Genomic DNA, 22,816 nt, shown 5'->3' with positions numbered 1-22,816 from the left:
CGCTAATTTTCCCTCTGTGATACCTTGATTAAGGAAGATCTCAAAACCTCGCCAACGAACGAATGGTTTTGGAGGATTTGCATATTAATTTCATCATATAAGGGGCAAAATTACTGAATTGAGATTGGTCAAGAAGGAGGGCATTTTTTTCTTAATTTTTGTAATTGCCCCGGGCAAAATTACTTGAAAATGATTGGCTGAAAATCGCTTAGCAACGGCTGCCAAGGTAAAGAAATTTCTGTTTATTTTGTAACAATGGCGTCCCGTTTTGCGCGAGATCAGTAAGAAAACATTTTTCCCCTTGTATTAGAAACAAGTAATCACATGGTTCCTCATAAAATTAAGGATTAATATCACTTGCATTTTCGGAAGTTGCAGAAATTGCCCGAGTCGCGCAGCGACTCGGGCAATTTCAGCAACTTCCGAAAACACGCGTGATATTAATCCTTGATTTTACTCGGCCCTATGCGATTACCTATACAAATGAATGAGAGTCTCAGCTATCAATGAAATTGTTAACTGGAAGGACCTCTCGTTTTATCTTTCTGAGTTACGTTTGGAGGAAGATTATAAAATTACAAATGTTTTTAGGCCGCGTATCATTCTTTTTGAAAACAAAATTTAGTAGCAAAAAATTTATTTCGAAATCAATTGTAGCGGAAAAACCACAGCGATTTGAGAGAGAGAGAAGAGAGAGGATTAATGTTGTTTATCGGCTAAACGTCTCGATCGCAGTCTTTTTTTTAATTTAGCTGCCCAGCCGGTAAAACAATATATATTTCTGAAAAATTTGGATGAAGCAAGAGATGCTGTGCAGAGCGACTCAACACTAAACGGATATGGCCCACTGAGAGCGGTCCGGACGGGATATTACTGCCCGCTCTCGGAAACAATTAGATCGCAAGATTTAGAGAATACCACCTGCTCACGAATTATGAAAAAAAAAATATAACAGATATGAACCCTCTTGCTATACAAATCCACAATCCTATGAACGGATAAAGGCTAGATGGAAAAGTCGAATATATCAAGGGAACTCGACATTATCGAGAACATTTTCAATTCCTCCGCATAAACTGGCATTACTTATATATTTACTAATGTAAACTGCAAACCCAGCCATACATCCCCATGCAATTTTCTTAGTTAAGGGATTGAGAGAACCGGCTTTTCAAAATGACGGTTTATATGCTAAGCCACAGCCAAAAATAATTTTTTTATCATGCTGAGAATGAAAAACTAAAACGTGTCCCTAAACAACTACAATGGGTACAGGCTTGGTTTGATTATGGAGCGAATGAGTGATGTTGAAACAAACCTTGTGATGTGACAAAGATAGACATGATAACGCTTACCAGTAACAAAAAACAGATAAAAGTCGAAGTTTCCATGTTTTTCTTGCTATCCATTGACTACAATTTAGATCAAGGTAATTTTCTCGACTTTTTAACTCTATCATGCGATCAACAATACTATTATTCATCTTCTCTAAATAGTCTCAACCGGCAGCTTTCACCTGCGCTGATTATTGATCTGTCATGAGACATCAAATTGGTAAAAGCACAATGCTTTTTCAATCATAAACTCTAACTTTCGACATTCGTCAGAAAGTCTTAGAGATTGAGAGTATATATGAGAAAAGGAAAACAATGGTAATATAGATAAACATTTACCTTCCATTTTAATTTCTCGGTAACAAGTAACCGTTCTTCTGCCATCTGCAAGAAACTTGCAGGTGGCAATGAATTTCCACAGAAAATGCAAATTTTTAAGTAAGATATTTGCTTCGAAATTCCCAAAAAAATTAAGAGAAATGAATTTTCCCAATCAAAATGCAACTTCTTAGTTTTAATGAGTGGAGTAAGCTGAATTGTTGAAGAAATCCACGAATTATCCGGATCAAGACAGAAGTAACTTTTGCAAAGAATTTATATTACAGGAGAGCTTTTTTGTAGGATATTACGGTTCTTCAGCCATTTAAATTATTACCCAAAAGGTACACATCTGCCATGAGAAGTAATTTTGTTGATATTCTCTAGTTATTTGTTTGATAAAATTTTGATCAAAACTGAGCAAATATCTGGCTTTACTAAGCACAATAAGCATTCCAGCGGACAGCCAACAATTAAATCTTGCATTTAGACGACGATATTTACAAATGTAAACATTTCACACATAAGAATAGCAGTAGTAGTAATAGTAATATAATTTATATCTGACCAAATACATAAATGAAGAGATGGATAAAGAGCTGGATAGATAGGTAGAAAATATTGCAAAAGAAACGCCTGAATAACTAGCTCGGTAATAAAGAACCAGACTATAAAAAAAAATAAAAAAAAAAATAAAAAAAATTTCGCGATTCACTGCGAAAGAAATGCCCAAATACTTACCCAACCATGTGCCCATTCATCATCCATTCACCCAGAGTTTCTTGGTTAAGCAGTTTTAAAAAGTTTAAAAAGTGTTAAGGTATCTTTAAAAGAATATCTTTTGTGTGGGTGAATAACAAATCTCTTTCTATCAGATAGCAGGTGTTAAACAGTAACTCTTATTTAGAAGGACTACTTTCCCTTCAACATCCCCCATCAGAAATGAGTAGTGCTAAAACTGACCTTGCGATGAGACAGAAGCAGATATCATGAAATACCACAGAAACAGAACAATGATAGAAATCGAATTCTTCATATCTCAGACCGCTTTCTGATACCGACTTCACGAAATATGTGCAAATGGATGCAAAAAGTATTTTTTTTTCCTTATGGTAAAAACCTCCTGACTTTCTTTTGACCAATGAGACCTGGAGGTTACCTTGTCGTTCTTTGTTTGAACATAATATCTTAAGTCACTTTCCCAGCAGGTATTCAATTCTTTGGTAAAAAATGGATTATTTATCTTACCTATTAAGTTTCTCGATGGTTAATCGTATTGAGGTAACAACAGTTTAAGTTTGAAAATCGATTTCCATATGCTTAGCAAGGAACTAAACGGAAAATATAAATGTTACTGCCACTGCACCTGACTTTAATGTATTGAAGTATGCTATACCTATTTTGCCGCTTATTGGGCCCAAAATTTTCCTCCGCCTTGTAGTACCTTTTACGACGGCTCGCTAGGAATATTTCAAAACCTTGTATTGTCAGTCTAGAGGTTTACATCATATGACAAACTGGCATGGTGAAAATTACGGTAATCTTAGGTTAAGTACACAGGACGAAATCCCACGTTTCCGCATTTCGTAAATGTGACGGAAACATAGAGCTTCATATTTCCGCAACATTTACGTCTTGCGGAGACATGTTGTACCAAGCTTAACGATTCTATCAAGTTTCCGTCATGTTTCCGTCATATTTAAGCCAGGACGTTTCCGCTGCTGTTTGTTTCTGTTATATTTCTGCTAACGGATACTTAATATCCTTGTTGAATCTTTGCAATGATGGAAAACAAACCGATCATGATTTTGGGCATGATTTTTACTATTTTGACAAAGTTTAGAAGGCAAGAAACTCGACTTAGATATCGATGAAATTGAATAAATAAGGGTTTTTCGCAACAACTATTGTGAGAAAGTTTGCATATGAATTATTAGATCATAGCTAGCAGAGTCGCGCAATAAAATTCATTATACGTGAGCGTGCTCAAAATCCCGATAGTGCACGCTGATATATAGCGTCAGCAAATCCGACTTCGCCAGAAAATTTTCTTTTCGCGCGAGCGGCCATTGCTAGCGCGGGGAAAAATAATATACTTCGCGACAATAATGGGTACAAACAGAAACTCGGCCTACTAGTCCGAAAACGAAGACAATGTTTCGACCTTTTCGCTTGGGTTAGAGTTCTTAAATGAGGCAGAAAAAGAGAAAAACAAAGGAAAAGGAGACTCGGCATCAGCGCCGTCACGATTCGCTTCAACTGATATTGTTGTCCATTTTTCGCGTCGGATTTGATGCACAATTCCACCGGCTATGTTCTAAAACAATTGGTTCATGCCTTCAGCTGTGCACTATCGAGTTATGGAGCATGTGGGAAGTTTGGAGAGCACTCAAGAAGCTAGAGTTGACCTCGGCTATTGCCTCGGGCAACTCTTACGCTTCTTTCGTGTTCTCCAAACTTCCCGCGTGCTCCATAACTCGATAGTGCACGCTAAAGCATGAACCAATTGTTAAGTAACTTCGGCTTCTGATACGCATGACCTGGTAGAATAATTTGAGATAGCTTGGACAACTTGGCCAACTGAGTCATTTGAGGCGGTTGGCCATGGGTGTCTTAAGGGGACTGGATAACAGGAACTTGTTGGGTTATTTGCGCTGGTTGGGTTATTTTGAGTCATTGGCCGCGCGTAACGTGGGGAAAACTTTACCTAATTCCAAGATGGCGGATTTCTCTGAGCCCACCGATGAAGAACTAATATTTTCAGGATAAAAAAGCACTTAAGAGTAACAAATCGGCATTGCAACAGAGAATTGTGAATGGGAATAGATTTAGGGATCTAGGTATCACGTTTAATGGACTTAACCATGTTGCTGAGCCAGTTAGGAAGGAAAACGTTGGAGGGATTCGATAGAGACCGAAGTATTAAATTGGTTAACTATATCCCATGGTACAGCGTTGGATGATTCCAGCGAAATTTGCAATTGATCACTGGCTTTCTCCTTGAATGAGCAATTGCACTCGTGGATGGTCGTCTTCGATCTCCCTATGACACGAGAGGTTTTTAAACTTTTGCTCAAAGAGATTCTTGGACGAACAAGGTATGGTTTGGAAGTAGAGAAATTAAACCACATTCTGTGAGAATTACCTTTTTGAGTCTGATAAGGTTCTACCTTTTATTTGACTGATTTGAAGGCTGTAAGAGTGATCAAGCAGCTTGGTGAAGGAAAGGAACAAGCAAAGCTAATTGTTAGCGAAGACAAAAAAGGAGTGATGACCTTCAATGAAAAAGCTGCAGAGTGTTTACAAGTGAAATTGACAACTATGGCTATTGGAATTCGTTTGGAATTAGCCAGCACTAAATACAGAAAGTCACTTGTTTATTTCGACAGTAACTATTGAAACTGTTTAACTGATGTTTTTAGTTTATGCAATTGAAATGATCATCACAATTACAACATGTACAAAACTGCTGATAATGTAAGGAATAAAGTATGCATCTTCAGTGACATGCATGCTTGTTGAATTTATTTTAAACAAAAAAATTCAGGCCCAGGGGATTTGGATAATGGTGAGCTCTGTTGTCACATTTTTTTCTTGTTTACAAAGGTAATTGGAGGATTTTGTTATATATTCAGAATGTATTTAAATTGTTTTTATTTTTGGTATCAATATCTCCCACTTTTATCCCGAGATACCAATATATATACTTTCATCAAAATACAGAATCCCACTCTCTCCTGGCCAAACCTGAAATTGTTACTGTTAGATGGAAATGATGTTACCTCTACAAACACAAAGTAAATAAATGGCTCGACACATCAGTCTTACCCAAGTTTTAGACACCACATTTGTAAAATAGATATCAAATATTGTTATTCCATCAAGCAATTCATAGTGATTTAACGTTCATATTACATATAGCCTCTGGATATTGTGCCTCAGCATTGTTAAGTTCGCCGTTTTTGGAAAAAAACTAAGCAAACCACTATTGAAAGCACTGAAACTGAACTCTATGGCTATGAGCAACATAAATGAACACTGGCCCAGTTGTGAGACAAAATAAATACGAGCATGTGTAAAATCACTGATATTTATGTTATGCTTTACATTTCTCTTTAGCATCTATAGAGCTGAGGAAAATATAACAACTATCTGAAACTGTGAACGTTGTAACCCAAGGTTTCTCCATGTACCTCATGACAAATATTTCAGGCAGTCATTTGTGGGCTTTCTCTCCTTAACTGACTTTGACAATTTAGCCATGAATGGATGACCACAATTGTAGCACTTTTCATTGCTTTCAGACTTAGGAAAACCACAATATAATGCTTGGCTTTTTCTCTTGACAATTCATCAAGTGGAAATTGCCTTTTTGATGAGTTATGAGGAGATCTCCATGCGGGTTTCTCCTTTTTGGTCTTCTTCTCCCCATACACACAGAATAAGCTGTACAGATCAGTCTCGACCCAGAATGCAGAGATTTTCTTGTTTTTAAAACAAAAATTCAAACTTGAGTGCTCCCAGTTTTAAGCATGTTTTCACAAAAACAAAAGATAAACAACAATTCTAGGGAACTATGGTTTCATTGATTGGGTCATTTGATGGTGGGGTCACTAGCCAGATAATTGAGTCTTTGGACCAGATTGGTTCATTTGAGGCAGTCGGGTCATTTGCATGGATTGCTTCATTAGAGATGGTGGGGTCACTAGAGATAATTGAGTCATTGAAACAGACTGCTTCATTTAAGACAGTCCGGTCATTTGCGTGGATTGGGTCATTAGAGATGGTGGGGTCACTAGAGATAATTGAGTCATTGAGTCAGATTGGTTCCTTTGTGGCACTGGGTCATTTGTGCGGATTGGTTCGTTAGAAATGTTGGGGTCACAAGAAATAATTGAGTCATTGGAACAGATTTGTTCATTTGAGGTAGTCCAGTAATTAACTTGGATTGGTTAATTAGAGATGGTGGGTCACTAGAGATAATGGGGTCATTGGAACAGACTGGTTCATATGAGACAGTCCGGTCATTTGCATGGATTGGTTCATTACAGATGGTGGGGTCACTAGAGATAATTGGGTCATTGGAACAGATTGGTCCATTTGAGACAGCCCGGTCATTTGTGTGGATTGGTTCATTATAGATGGTGGGTTCACTAGAGATAATTGAGTCATTGGAACAGATTTGTTCATTTAAGGTAGTCCAGTAATCAACTTGGATTGGTTAATTAGAGATGGTGGGTCACTAGAGATAATTGGGTCATTGGAACAGACCGGTTCATATGAGACAGTCCGGTCATTTGCGTGGATTGGTTCATTACAGATGGTGGGGTCAATAGAGATAATTGGGTCATTGGAACAGATTGGTTCATTTGAGACAGTTGGGTCATTTGTGTGGATTGGTTCATTATAGATGGTGGGTTCACTAGAGATAATTGGGTCATCAGAACAGATTGGTTCATTTGAGAAAGTCAAGTCTTTTGCCTGGATTGGCTCATTAGCGATGGTGGGGTCACTAGAGATAATTGGGTCATTGGAACAGATTGGTTCATTTGAGACAGTTGGGTCATTTGTGTGGATTGGTTCATTATAGATGGTGGGTTCACTAGAGATAATTGGGTCATCAGAACAGATTGGTTCATTTGAGACAGTCTGGTCTTTTGCCTGGATTGGTTCATTAGAGATGGTGGGGTCACTAGAGATAATTGTGCCATTGGAAAAGATTGGTTCATTTGAGACAGTTGGGTCATTTGTGTGGATTGGTTCATTATAGATGGTGGGATCACTAGAGATAATTGGATCATTGGAACAGATTGGTTCATTTGAGGCACTCTGGTCTTTTGCCTGGATTGGTTCATTAGAGATGGTGGGTCACTAGAGATAAAGGGATCATTGGAACAGATTGCTTCATTTGAGACACTCTGGTCTTTTGCCTGTATTGGTTCATTAGAGATGGTGGGATCACTAGAGATAATTGCATCATTGGAACAGATTGATTCATTTGAGACAGTTGGGTCATTTGTGAGGATTGGGTCATTAGAGATAATGGGGTCAGTAGAGATAATTGGGTCATTGAAACAAATTGTATTTGGTTCTTTTGAGACAGTCATGTCATTTGGGTGCCAGAGTCATCATTGGAACAGATTGGTTTATTTGAGGCAGTCAGGCCATTTGTATGGGTGGGTCATTTTGTGGTAAGTTAGCAGCTATAAAAAATTTGAATACACTGGGACGATGTTACATTTCAGTAACCCCATCCACCTGAGTATTACACAGCTGCCGATTTTTCAAAAACTACTCACAACAAAATAGGATTGTTACATTTTTACCAATGTGATTTCATTTCACTCTGTACATCACAATTTTATAGCATATCTTTTACTTTTTTGCTGTCACATGGATATTTATTGAACTTGGATAGGAGTACTTTTGGAAAAAGTGCCTAAAACAAGAAGGGAGATATCAAGTAAATAGTTTATGTTTTAGGAGTGGGAGAACCTTTATCAGACTTTAGCTACTCTGTTCAAGCTCCTAGGACAGAAATTTGAAAACTGTGCCTGACTTTCTAAATATAAGATCTTAAAAGCTCCTGATGTTATCATGATATGAATTCTCTAGTGGCTTTAGTACTTTTGCAGAGAAATGTTAACAAAGCTGAATTCCATTCTATAACTTTCCATTGGTTTAAACAAACCTTTAGGCTCTTAAACTTCAGAAGTAATGTCCATGACAGTTTCCATCTTGAAATTAAAGTCATAACAATAATATTTGAGAACAGGTACAAGACACCCTGTAACATTACAACATCAAACAAGTAAAATGCCACTGAACATGTACATTGTACTTGAATGTACAAAAGTTGAAAAGCCAACAACTTCAAATAAGAAATGAGAAATTTTTGCACTGACAGAAAGCAGCCTCAAAGTGTGACCATATTAACTTTCCTAAGTATTCCCAGCATTCTCAATAAGACATTAAAGCAAGATTCTCCTGCAAATGGGAGACATTACAGTGTACTTTTGTCCACAATAAAGTTGATCGGCATACAAAAACTTTGAGTGGATTCTCTGGACAGGCAAGTAAACTGCTGATCCAGCATTCTCAGATTCTTTTCCAAACCAAACAGACAGGGGCTTACCATAACCAAAGTCTTGCTTAAGTGACTTCAACCAGTCCACAACAGCAAATGCATGAATCTTCTGCTGTCCCTTGATCTCCAAACTGTGAATAATGAAACAGCGAGTTATTCCAGGCCTTATCATTCCTAATAATTCCATTGTTGTCACACCATAATGAAATTATTCCAGCATAAGGGCAAAGCCTGGAACCCGCTGTTGAAACATACCTCTCACCACCGATTGTTAAAGACTTATACTTCTTGTAAAGCACAGACACTTTCAGTGAGGCTTCTGTCTCTTTCAGATATAAGGTGAGGTAAACTTTAAGCAATGTACTCAATTCTGTTTAGTCAAGACTTGCCAGCTTGTATGTGCTCTCAAAAGAGATTGATGTCAAATCTGCCCACACAGATTCCTCGCCAAGTAAAGGACCAGAAGATGCTAGCATTAGTTGTGGAAATAGACTGGTTTCTTCACGTCTCTCTTTGGATTCAAGCTGTGCTTTGCAGTAGGGCAGGAAGAGATCACTGTACTGTGTTGGTAAACTATATTGTATATTCGCCAGCGTTCCAGAAGTCACAAACTTCCGCATGATTTGTATTTCTACAGTCTCGTTGTTCGTGTGGTAAGATTCTACAATGCCATTGTATCTTTCGAAGCTAAACAGCCAGAATCCATAAATACTGCCATAATTTTCCACATTCTCTGAGGTGAAGGTGGAGATGCATATTGGATGTTATGTAGAGTTCTCCATTAATTTTCTCGTAATCCCTGAGAAAATGTAACAGTTTACAATCTGCAACCATCAAGTGTGTCCTATTTATACAGGGTCTGCAGAGCAGGCGGCATACTAATACAAAGGATTGCCAATAATGAAGGTGTTGTTCAGGAAGCACATCTTTCAGAGCATACATTGAAAATAGATCAACAAAGTTTTTCCATTGGGCAGCAGTGTAGCCTCCATAATTAGATTTGATGTTTCCAGGTAGCCTACCAATGTCTGATAAAGATGAAACTTCTTCTGTCCTTGCTTCAGTGGTCTGAAGTACTTCTTTAGTGATTATGGTGTCTTCAATCCATTTATTGAAGACCCTTTTAGCTGTTCCAAGAAACAAGTTGTGCCTAGGGTCAATTATACACATCTCTATACTTGCATAATAAGGAAGTTCTAACAGATTAGTGTATCTGCATCCAAGTTCTCTTGCTAACTTATCAGAAGCATACTGAGATTTACAGTTCTTAACTCTGTTTGCATCTCTTCTGTGCTGTTCAGAAGATCTTTTTGGCCACTGATTTCGGTCGTCAAAGCCACTGTAGTTTCTCTGTTCTCCAAAACCAACTGGAAAGATCTTGTAGCAATGAGAGCAGCCTCTCTCTGCACTGTGTCCAAGGAATCCACAAAGTTTCCGTGCTGCTGGAGTGTGGGATGCAAAACACAACAATGCTGCCAATTTTTCCACCATAAACATCTGCATACAGGTCTTCCCTGATTTTTCTTGTACGCCATTTTTCACAATCCTCCTCCATTCCTGGGCGTTTAAGTAATGACTCCAGAGAATCAGTGATGCTCTTATAACAATATGTCTTTAGAGCATAAAACTTGACACCACCATTTCTCACCACAACTTTCCGCGCAAGCTGGGAACCACATTCTCGGTTGTCTTGATCGTGGAAAAGCAACATGTTCTCACGTCCTTGCAAACATTTGGCGACCATCATTCCCTACAATGTCATGCATGAGATAAAGCTTTGTGCATTTTGGACACACAGCATACTGTATAAAGTTGTTCCGATCAACTCTCAACATCTTTCGTACTGAGTAGAGGGTGGTTGGCAGATTTGCTGCAAGAACTAAACACAAGTCTGTATGATCCTTGATCAAGTGACCAATGCAAAAAAATAATTGTTGTAAAAATTTCAGAACTTGCTTGATGGCATTGTCACTCACATATTTCTTGTATTGCCAAACTAATAGAAAATAAACAAGCCATGTCAAAATGATCCCTGTGTGCTGCTAACATGTTCTTGGTGGTAAAGGCTGTGGTAGTTCTACCTCCTCAGAATGAAGAAATTCCTCAGTATCACCACTTTGTTCTGAGTCCGTGTAATCTGTTCCACCATCTTCAAGGCAGCTACTTGGCTCATCAGAGAGGCTGTCAGACTCATCTTGCCCCTTTAAGAAAAGATGGGAGGTTTCCACTTGGTGAAGATAAAAGTAATATAAACTCAAAAAGATTCCCCAGGAACCTTTCACAAACACATATACAATAAGAATACATCATAACAGAAATAGTGCACTGTATGACACTTAAAAGGACATTCATTTTAAATGTACAGCAGGTTTAACTTATTACAGAACTCTTAGGGGGGGGGGGGTTCTCATTTGACGTTCTTGTTGGGCACATACTCAGTGCTGTGTAAACAGAACTGCACTCTTTACGAAATTCTCAACTTTGCAGGAAAACTCCCCAAACAGGCAGACACATGAAAAAATTATTTTTCTACATGCCCAATGTGGGTTGAATTTCCTCACTTCAGGGCCCTGTTTGTTTGACAAGGGTTCAATCCGCTGGAATTGTGTACCAAACATGTAAATCAAAAAGGGATTGAGCCTCCCATGATATACTGGCTCACTCCATGGTTAAGATACAGAAATGACACATATACACTGTGCACGTAATCAAGTAAACCGTACCTATTGACCACCATTGTGAGAGTCAGATCGACTGCAGTCATCTGTGAGGTTGAGAAAAGAAAAAGGTAAGAAAAAGGTTAGTTTCTAAACCAAAAGAACACCAATGAAATGTGTATAAAACAAAAATAAAATGTAAAGAAAAAGCAGTTGAAAACAATTGTTTTTTTTTTTTTTTTTTTTTTTTATCCTGTGAGTATGAAATGATTTTAAACTGGTTTGACATAGGAACTAAATGAATAAAGTGAAACAGTGTTCAACACTAACGCTTGCCCACTTGCCTGGGGCAAGTTACATTTTACCTTGTGCAAGTGTGTAAGCTGCACAGGCTACCCGTTTGGGCAAGTGGTTAAGGATAACACTCGAGCTGCTGGGACAAGAGTAAAATCTAACAGCTGCAGCAAAATCCCCTGAACCCTTTTTTTAAATTTTAGTTATGGGAACATAGAAGGAGAATGAAAAACAAGTACAAGTTTTGAAAATTCAATGAAACATCACGCAAAGTGAGCTGGTGGTTTTTTTTGGGCAACCAAATAATACACTCAGCAAGTAAAACTGGAGACATTGTTGCCTCGAGGGCAAGTAAGCAGGAAAATTAGTGTCAAATAATGGTGAAGACAATCTTCACTTTCGAGAGGATACTGAGAATTACAGGACTTAACAAAGCAAGTAGATTTTTCGGTCAGGCCAGCAGTTAAAATTTTCTTTGCTAACTTGCCAGATGAACAAGCTGTCACTTAAAGGCCCATTTTCATCCGAGATCCTTTGCAGTCCTTTGTTTTTATTTTGGAATCGCGCTATTGTTAAATGGCGAACTCTGATAGTCATTCACATACACTATTAAAAAGAAAAACAAATATTTGGTGAAGAACACAGTAAAAAATTTGCAGCTAAATATTTGAGACTGAGAAATCATAAATCGAGTCTGTGTATAACACTTGCACAAAGCTTACTTGATGTTGAAGGAAATTGTTCGGCTTCAACACTAAATAAAATATAAACAAACAACCAATATTGCCCAAAACTGATTTACTTTACGCATTTCAATTATAGAATAATGACCTGTACAAATGAGATCGCTTACATACATATCTCAGGATCTCAAGTAAAAATCAGTCAACTAATTATTCTCACCTCGAAAAAATCTCCCCAGAGTCTCTAGTTCCATCGTAGGAACAATGCAATAACATTTCTGCAAAAAGCACTGTCTGTAGTGTAACCGAAACCCATTGTTGGGCATTGTTTCCCTCCATAAATCATACACAGACTCTCGAAGTCGAATAACCTTTGCCGAGCCGGGCAGACCCGGCCTTCCTCTAGACCGCTTCTTCGGCTGCATCAACTTTTCAAATGACGTTTTTCACCGTCATACAAGTAAGAATTAAAAACTAGTTGCTGATATGGATACTACGATAGTTTGTTGTTCGCACATGATTCAAGATGGAACTTTGAAAGCCCTAATTAATAAGATGGAAGAAGACATCAAAGCAATTCCGCAACTTCGAGGAAAATAGCGTACTTTTCATATATAAAAAATGATCTGGGCGCGCAAGGCATCTCGGTTGAAAATGGGTCTTTAAATAACAAAAATCAATTGACCGTCACCGGTCGATCGATGAAAGAAATGAAAAATAAAAATTGGCAGTGGCTGTAAAGAAAATATAGCTCTTGTATATGTGTGATTTTACATAGTGAAGCACAGATTTCGCAGACGAACGGTAAGAGTCTGGTATGAAAAAGGGAGAGAAAAAACCACTACTGCGTATGCTGAAACAAGAAAAATAAAGTGTTTCTGAAACAAAACCTCGTACTTCCGTCCCCTCTAAGTCTGAATACATCAGCAGAAACATAACGAAAATATGTTTCCCACAAGTAACCTCGTATTTCCGTCGACATTCTTCCTTGTTACGTCAACGGAAAGAAGAGGAAAACGTGTTTCCGAAACGTAACCTTGTATTTCCGTGAGCGTTTCGGTCTTACGGAAATATAAATAATTCGTGTTTCCGGAGCGTTACCTCGTGTTTCCGCACATGTAAACATGAAGTTACATATGCGGAAACATTTGTTTCCTTCAACAGAAACCTGACGAAAACATGTAAAAAAGTGGTTCAGATCCGTTGTTACGGCAGCAACGGAAACACGAGTAAACGGGATCACTCACAGTTTCTGGGCAACGAGTCGATTTTAAATCGTCACGATTTATAAGTCACTCGATAAACGATTTAAAGCGAGACTCGTTTGTTTGTGAATAGAAACGAGACTCGTTTATAGAAACGAGACTCGTTTGTAGAAACGAGACTCGTTTGTAGAAACGAGACTCGTTTGTAGAAACGAGACTCGTTTTTAGAAACGAGACTCGTTTGACAAAACGAGACTCGTTTTGCGAAAGAAGGCTCGTGTGCCAAACTTTGCTCTTGGCGCATGCGCAGAAGTATAGTTTTTTTTTCCAGGGTAATGTTTTAGGTTCAAGATAAGCTGGGATTTTGCTGCAATATGTTAAGGTAATCTCTATTTTCTTTTTCTTGGGATTACAAAGTGCAGGAAAGGCCTAAACGATATTTTTATAGAGCTTCTGGCATAAATTTCAGCAGATAAAGTAGCACTGGATATTTGTGTCGAATTAAGTTCAAAGCTTGAATCGGATCCTATCCCATTACTAAGGTTACTTCATTTTTCCACAACACGAGGGAAACCAGAAATTAAAACCATGAAAGATGTACATTTTGATAAATAACAATGAAATGCTGAAACTTCATATTCATTATGCAAGGAATATTTCATCATGTTTTGCTGTTTTAGACTTTTTTTTCCCTTCAAGCAGACGCATAGCTGCTTGAACTTGGGCTTTCTCTATCGCACATTTGGAGTTATCTTTAGGAGACTGCCCAATTGCCATTTGTGCTGTCGTTACGCAATTTTGTCATTTCCAATCATGAATAAGTCTACTTGTTTTTATTTTTGCCTGCTAGAGTGTAATGAATGTTGTTATGGTACTAGACAATAATCAAAATAATAGGAGTAGGTTCCTACAGATGCCAACGGTTGAAATTGAAGGGCTTTTCAATGACTTTGCCAAGTTTTAGATAAATTGAAGGACCTTCTTTGGAAAGGTTTGCATAAGAAATTTTAAAATTATTTAACATTATTTCTCAGCTTTTCTATTAAAGTACTGCAATTTTTTACTCGAAAATTGCTGAAGAAAAAGCGTTGCAAAAATCAAGCTCTAGTCCTCAAATTCAAGTACTTTCAAGACCTTGAATTTGTTATTTTTGAATTCAAGCATCTTCGAATACTTTCAAGGCTTTTATGAACTATGAGTAGGTAATGTACTTGCCTTTAACTGCAAGGAGAAGGGAATTTTTTACCTATTGTTGATATCGAGTCAAAGTTTGTTGCAAAATGTTCACCCAAGGGGAGTTTTCACAAATCAGTTGATTGAAGCAATATTACTTTTCAATAGTTCATATTGTTTTTAATTGAAAAATATCTGAATATTGAATATCGTTGATGGCCACAACAAGAGAAGTAGTACTAATTACAGTTTTAGCATATTCAATTAGAGGGATTTGACTTTCATTAGATACCAAGAGGCAATACACCTATTTTGACCTTTTTGTGGGTTAAAAATACATGTCATACAAAAAACTGAAAACCTCATTGAAAACCCTGTGCATTCTTTATTATTTCTTACAAGATTTTCAAGAACTGATTTGCTATTAACTGAATCAGACATTTTTCCTTCACTGTAATCACTTTTAGGATCTAAACTTATTTAATTTAATTCAGATGGTTCTCTTTATCTCCCTATTTTTTCCCATGCTACCATAACTATTTTGCATAAGTCAGCCAGTATATTTTGATGATTTTTATTAATATTCAAGATTTATTTATTTAACACATGATAAATATCATTGGTTTGCATTTCTGTGAATTCCCATCCCAGTCATCAACTGTGGAAGAGAAACAAATACAAAAAGTTAGGTGTGAATTTTGAGTGAAAGTCAATTTAAGATGACAGGCATGGGTAATAGGAAGATGAAACACTCTTCGACTAAAAAAGGCCTTCTAGATGGATGATTTGACTTCCAAGAGACAAGAAGGAACTCTAGGCCAAAAATGATAAATAAGGTAAACCCAGAAATTGCAGTGATTATGACCATGGCAAGGAAGAGAATTAAAAAAAAAGAGGAAAGGAAGTTATGAACTAAATTAAGTACCAGAAATCAACTAAGTTGTAAGAGAAAGGGTTGACAACTTGGCATTTAGTATTCTGGTTATTTTTATTTTTTTGGGGGGAAAGGTGGGGCATGTTACTTTAAGATTCCACAATAAGATTTACATAATTCACACCTACCACCCCTATTCATTCACAGCTTCATTGTTACAATGTAAACATCCATCACTTGCCATTAGACAGTTGTACTGGGGAAAAAAAGAGGAAAAACAAGTGGGAGTATGTCTTTCTAATGACAGAGAGACATACTCCCACTACAACTAACCCTATTTCAGAAATGTTGGCTGAAATAATTTTTATTATAGCAATACCAAACATCTCAGCAAGTCAACCAGACTCGTTCTCAGCGAGCTAACTAGACTTATTCTCAGCGAGCCAACCAGAATTATTCTCAGCGAGCCAACCAGACTTATTCTCAGCGAAAAAAAAGCCGAACTTATCTCAGGCGTATCCTTCGGAAAACCCCAGTAATTTATGAGGAGTGTATTCATAGGATATATGATCTAAAAGTACATGATCATTTCTTTCTTAAAATGAATTTTTTCGTCATAAACTATCTTTTATCTCAGGGATCTCATCAAAATAAACGGAAATCAAAATGACAAATCTAATTCGCTATGAAAAAATGTTCTGACATGTTTATGTTTAGGAAACTTTTCTAGATTATTACAGAGATGAGATTGCTTCGGTAAGGATATTATTAGCAAGAGATCTTTGATTTATAAAATGATTGTTTGTGAATTTTTAACAAACAGATAACGAGGTTAATAATTATGCACGTAGCAGCTGCCATCCTGGGGGTCGACCCTGGGGTCATACGGGGGAATAGACTTTTGTCACCAATTTTTGTTCTAGGATGGGGGCATTGAAGTGCATTTGCACTTCCGAGACGAGACACATGGGAAAACACCCACTGGATTTTTACTATTGCCGCCATCTTGAGAATAAGAGGTCCTTACCATGGGGACTGGTTATTACCATTGATATCTTCAGATGTAAAAAAACTACTACTACTACTACTACTTTTTCCAGTTAGTTGCCGCCAAAAGCCACATAGGATGTTTTTAACTTTGAGCCCTATATAGTAAACACAAGCTGAAGTAAGTTTTTGTTTGTGGCAAATAACATTCGTTTGGAGCATTACATTGTTTGAGTTAGTAGAGCATACTTCTTTGTCCCCAGGGGAGGGGCATTGGTAGCTTTATGTTGAACAATGTTTGATCCAATTTGATACAAGAACAGTTCCAGATTTTTGTAAAGGTAATCACATGACTTTGAGTGCAATTTGGAATAAATAAGCACGAGTAGATTTTTTCAAAGACTAACAAAATTGCATGAGCCCATAGGGCGAGTGCAATTTGTGGTCTTTGGAAAAATTTACAAGTGCTTATTTATTCCAAATTGCACGAGAAAATCATGTGATTATCTATTAATAATATACATGAAAAAATACGAGGTAGCTTCTCATAACTACGCAGAAGAAAAGCGCGTGCATCATGTGCAAAAATAATTTATTCAAACTCTGCAAGTGACATTGACCTTGACATTGACATTAACCAATGATTCTGACCAATCAGAATGTCTGGTTTCTTTCTTTCTTTGCACTGAATTAGCCCTCTTCTGCACTGAATTAACTCTCTTCTGCACTGAATTAACTGAAAACTGCATTCATCTTAACCAATCAGAACCGAGAAATTTTTTCATGTATATTATTATAGCTAAAATTAATTTTGTGGAAAAAATTCATTAATGAAGGAAATCTTTCTTATGGTTTTCTTTATGCCTTCTTGTGCACTTTCTGCTATTGTTTTACAAAGAAATGTGATATTTGCTTTAGATTTAATTTTATCATGGTATGGCCCAACTCTATGCATGAAAGATGACGACATTTTTGCCTCGTTTGTATGATACATGAAAAGGCAGTATTTGTACATGAAATTTATCCTTTTCTCAATATTTTCCCTAACGTGACTAATCTCTGCATCCAAAACATTTATAACTAATTGAAAAAATAGATATTCTCCAATGGTTTACTCACCAATCTCTTGTAGAAGTAGATGAGAAATGTTCACATTAGTGACAAATTGTATGTTCCATTTGATCATCGCTTAAATCTTTCAGGGATTCTCCTCGGTGTAACAAAATGTCTGATGCTCATTGTACAACTATAAGTTTAAAAACTGGGTAACCAGTTCAATATTAATTCAATATGTAAAACCAAACACTGTTAACAGCTATTGGGACAATTTTAGGAGACATTTTTAAGGTAGCAATTTTTCAAATGTTACACTTTTCATTTTTAAGTTATATCAATCTCCTCAAAAACCAATTCACTCCACAGAGTAGATAAGTATGAGCCGTTTTTTTGCAATGACGCACATCAGGAAGGAAAAAATATAGATTGACTCTCTACAACAGCCTTAATTCAGAAATACATTAATTTTTTTATTAACTTCTTAACTCCCAGTTAATTAGCATGTAAATTCTTAAACTTAAGTGGCAAATTCCTGTAGCTGATTTACAAAGAAATGTGTATCAGCTAGAGGAGAGATTTAACAGTCAGATAAATTGTCATTGATTAGCAAAATTTTTCAACTTACCTGAAAAGCAAACATTTAGACTGGGGTTATTTTCTTTTGGAGTAAGGATCATCAACTCACTAAATGGACCTCTTCTTCCAAATGTGGTCCTTACTGCAGATGGAAAATAGTCAAGTATTTTAATGACTTTGAATGTTATGTTTTGATTTGGGGAAGCTATGTGTTTAAAATTTTGTTAGTGTTCTGTTGAAAGGAGAATTGCTCTGGATTCTTAATTTTGTTATTAGATAGACAGGTTCTAGACATCAACATTATGAACATTGGTTTTACCCACAAATGTTAATTGTGTAGTTGTAAACCTATTAAATTATATTAAACCTAATTCCAGCAGCATATGCATGATATTACTATAATTAGATTAGGTATTGGTATATATTTTAATCAACAATATTACTACCTTGCCTTCCTTAGCATTTAGTATTCTGGTTATTTAAATTTTTTTTTTTGGGGGGGGGGGGGGGGAGGAAAGGTGGGGCATGTTACTTTAAAATTCCACACTAAGATTTAAATCATTCACACCTACCACCTCTATTCATTCACAGCTTCATTGTTACAATGTAAAGATCCATAACTTGACATTAGATAGTTGTACTGGGGAAAAAAAGAAGAAAAAAACAAGTGGGAGTATGTCTTTCTAATGACAGAAAGACATACTCCCACTACAACTAACCCTATTTGAGAAATTTTGGCTGAAATAATTTTTTATCATAGCAATACCAAACATCTCAGTGAGTCAACCAGACTTGTTCTCAGCAAGCCAACTAGACTTATTCTCAGCGAGCCAACCAGACTTATTCTCAGCGAGCCAACCAGACTTATTCTCAGCGAGCCAACCAGACTTATTCTCAGCGAGCCAACCAGACTTATTCTCAGCGAGCCAACCAGACTTATTCTCAGCGAGCCAACCAGACTTATTCTCAGCGAGCCAACCAGAATTATTCTCAGCGAGCCAACCAGACTTATTCTCAGCGAGCCAACCAGAATTATTCTCAGCGAGCCAACCAGACTTATTCTCAGCGAGCCAACCAGACTTATTCCCAGCGAGCCAACCAGAATTATTCTCAGCGAGCCAACCAGACTTGTTCTCAGCGAGCCAACCAGACTTGTTCTCAGCGAGCCAACCAGACTTGTTCTCAGCGAGTCAACCAGACTTCTTCTCAATGAGCCAGACTTACAAAGTCCAGTAGCCTCAGCAAGTCAAAGCCCAGTATCCTCAGCGAGTCAAAGACCAGTATCCTCAGCGAGTCAAAGTCCAGTATCCTCAGCGAGTCAAAGACCAGTATCCTCAGCGAGTCAAAGCCCAGTATCCTCAGCCAGTCAAAGACCAGTATCCTCAGCGAGTCAAAGTCCAGTATCCTCAGCGAGTCAAAGTCCAGTATCCTCAGCGAGTCAAAGACCAGTATCCTCAGCGAGTCAAAGCCCAGTAACCTCAGCGAGTCAAAGACCAGTATCCTCAGCGAGTCAAAGACCAGTATCCTCAGCGAGTCAAAGACCAGTATCCTCAGCGAGTCAAAGACCAGTATCCTCAGCGAGTCAAAGACCAGTATCCTCAGCGAGTCAAAGACCAGTATCCTCAGCAAGTCTAAGAGCAATATCCTAAACAAGCTCAAAAGAAAGCATTTAATTTGGGGCCAGCCAAGGTATATAGATCCTCTACAGGTGATAGCTTTAGATTTGCAGCAAATTTAATTCCAATAAAAACTATGAGTCTTAGTATTATAAGCAAGTTGAACTATAGATAAAAAATAGGGGACAATCATACAAACCTTTGAAATAAAGCTCCAGGGGAATTGTCCCAATTTCTGCAAAAGAACAAATATGTTAGCCAAGTCACTGGTACCACTAAATAAGGAAAAAATCTATATGAGAGTGAAAAGGAACCATCGAGTGCTGTATAATTTTTTAAATATCACCCTGAACTTTGATCAAGTGGAAACTATTTCAAGAAGTTGCTTCTGTTTGCTTTACTTCCCTTTCATAAAAAAAATCGCTGTTGATAATTGGTGCATAAATACTCCTTTTCTGAATTTTAACCTTGATTTCAATGTTTCCGATCAGCGGAGAGAGTGATCTCAGGATAAACAATGCTCTTCCTATTTTAAAATTTATAAATGAACTCTTAACATATTTCCAAGGTTGTGATAATTCCACTATCTAATTGACTTGGCAATTACCTGGTTTTTGAAAGTAGTACATTTTTTACTAAGCCAAGTCATCTCCTAACTCTCCTAGGCTGGTGTGTTAAATTGAAAATCCTCTCCCACAAGCCTAATATTCAAGCTCTTTTCCTTTATAACTTGGTTATGCAATACGGTTAAATTACTACAGATTGCTAAAATTTCTGTTCCTTTTCTCCTGAGCGAATAAATACGAAATAGAAAGTACAGAAACATATCTGCCTTCTGAGCTGTTTCAATTCTTCATAATGCATGAGATAAATGAATGAAAATCCATCAAAATCATAACCTCCACGCATCATGGCTAATGTGGCATTACATTTCTATTTTTCTTTCCTTTTACTTCATCTGGTAATTTGTCTTTCAAATGGCTCTAACCAAATGATAAAGTTCAGTGGTTGAGATTCTGAACTTGCATCCATTGTTTGGACCTCACAATGAATTACAATAATTTATATACAATATTTGGCAAATGAAAAGGTCAACTTTTGGTTTCACCGTCGAACAGCATACGTAGATCACTGTACTTAATTCTGACCTTGAAAAAAATTAAGGGGCCACCCTTACACTCGTTTTTCAAGTGAATAACCTTTTCACAGGGACAAAACATTGAGCCCTACTGACTAAGATTTACCTAATATTATGGAAATAACAAGAAAAGACCTTGAACCAGTTAGGAGCTTTCTTTTTAAATTGTTCATTGAATAAGAAATGTGGAGACAAATAATACCGAAAACAATGCATAATGATAGTTGCTTGGTCACGCCAGTTACTTATTGAAATTAGTTTTAATTTTTAATCCAAAAAAAAAGGTAATCTTCGGAACGAACCAACATGACAGAGTTAAAAATCGATCTTTTGATGTACTTGGTTAAAAGTAGTTGATTAGCTTCTTCGTGTCCTATAAAAATTCGGCGTTTTAACTGCGCCAGACTCCAAATCAAAGTAAATTAAGAACGTATCTTCGTTTGCAAGCGAACTCAGTTCAAGGTCAGATCATGGGTCATCTTTACTTTCGGAACGTAGTGACAGATTTCACAGGGAACTTTATAAAGAAAAATTTCCCAAATCCTTATAGGAGCTGCGTTCGTTTTTGGATCCATCTCAAACCTCCAGTAAACAAGCCTGATTGCAAATAGTTATTGAATAATGAAACGCTGGGGCCAAATTTATGCAAGCATGGAATTGTTTCGCGTAATTCCGCTCAAAACCCCTTTGGCTATTGGACAGGAGGGTAATCAAAACCTTTGCTTGACATTTATGACACTGCAATAAGAATACGTGGCACTAGCTTACTTGTAACATAAGTTGAACTGTGAACTTATAAAATTCAGCTGAATTTAGTCACGTACTTACCCGACTCTCGACTCTTGCCTTGTAAACAACGTAGCAACCGGTAGCATTTCAAAAGCATAGATGTGTCATCATGTAACAGAAATGGATTGTTTATGCGATGTATTCCACTACATTCTCGTTAAGCAACTTCTAAAACAACTGCCATTCTCGACACACGCCTACCATTGTGGCTGTAGCTGCTGGTTTCCTCTCTAAGCCATAACTAAGTCTAAGCTGTCACATCAAGTTGGAACACGCTGTGCTTGTTAAAAATTAAAAAAACATCGAAGGGAGAAAAAGATAAGGCTGAAGGCGTGCACGAAGCCGGTAAATCTAAGATGTAAAATCACGACCTTGATGTCAAAGTAAACATTTGAATGACATTGCGGTTGATTCGTTTTAAGACAAAGGCTCTATTCTCCTCAAGGACCTTTGCCGGCGTGGGATAGTTCAATCCCGAGCCAAGGGGCATCTTGGCGTTTGTCAGCGGTATCACCTCAGCCTCAAATAAGCGCCCACCCTGAAAGCCCAAAAATTAAGGTTACCTCCTACCTTCGCGGATGTCCTTCGGGAGAAAATTCGTACGCGCGCTAGTTGGAAGAAAACCCTAACAAACTAGACATCAAAACAAAGTTTCATAAATGCAATTTACGATAAAAATATAATTTCGGCGATTTTTTCATTTAGGAAGTGTCAGGAGCCAGAAAGGCGTGAAACGACCGAGTGTTCTTCTATCGAATTTATCGGGTATCGGATCCCGCGGCACGAGAAAAATGGCTGCCTAGTCTCATTCACAAGGCATCAATCAACAAAGGTGTGTCAGGCTTTTCCGATATTCTGATAGGTTGTCTGGATATTCGCATCTAAAGTTAGGGTAGCGAAAAATATGCGAAGCGTTTTGCGTAAATGGACACCACGTAAAAAATTTTAAAAGATCAAAATTTCCTGACACACATTTGTTAGTCATCATCACGGGAATGTTTTGGCGAAATTTCACGAAAATCGGTGAAA

At 37.4% G+C, this 22,816-nt stretch overlaps 1 protein-coding gene, 1 long non-coding RNA gene and 2 pseudogenes across 7 annotated transcripts in view; all 4 read right to left on the bottom strand.

The window, feature by feature from the left end:
- LOC148729159 (putative skeletal organic matrix protein 5) overlaps positions 1–1,487 on the bottom strand; it is a 9,395-nt gene extending 7,908 nt beyond the window's left edge. The window contains exon 1 of the mRNA XM_088725321.1: positions 1,319–1,487. Coding sequence (XP_088581447.1) covers positions 1,319–1,409 — 91 coding nt within the window. The 5' untranslated portion in view covers positions 1,410–1,487. The remainder of the gene's footprint in view (positions 1–1,318) is intronic.
- Positions 1–22,816, bottom strand: part of LOC148729153 (uncharacterized) — a 70,879-nt pseudogene that overhangs the window by 27,221 nt on the left and 20,842 nt on the right.
- On the bottom strand, positions 8,380–12,024 carry LOC148729158 (uncharacterized; annotated as a pseudogene).
- On the bottom strand, positions 15,310–22,288 carry LOC148729157 (uncharacterized). 6 transcript variants are annotated; one of them, XR_015988791.1, is made up of 8 exons: positions 21,827–22,288; positions 20,060–20,095; positions 18,817–18,884; positions 18,294–18,386; positions 17,732–17,858; positions 16,653–16,770; positions 15,814–15,881; positions 15,310–15,409 (listed from the first exon to the last, which is right to left on the bottom strand). It is a non-coding gene; the product is annotated as an uncharacterized LOC148729157 (long non-coding RNA). The 6 variants fall into 6 exon arrangements; XR_015988790.1 differs by having other exon boundaries at positions 17,732–17,873; positions 21,827–22,287; XR_015988792.1 differs by having other exon boundaries at positions 17,732–17,822; positions 21,827–22,287.

This window comes from Stylophora pistillata, chromosome 6 (genome assembly GCF_964205215.1).
Source record: "Stylophora pistillata chromosome 6, jaStyPist1.2, whole genome shotgun sequence".
NCBI classification, from domain to species: Eukaryota; Metazoa; Cnidaria; class Anthozoa; order Scleractinia; family Pocilloporidae; genus Stylophora; species Stylophora pistillata.
This window is presented reverse-complemented; position numbering and strand designations above follow the sequence as displayed.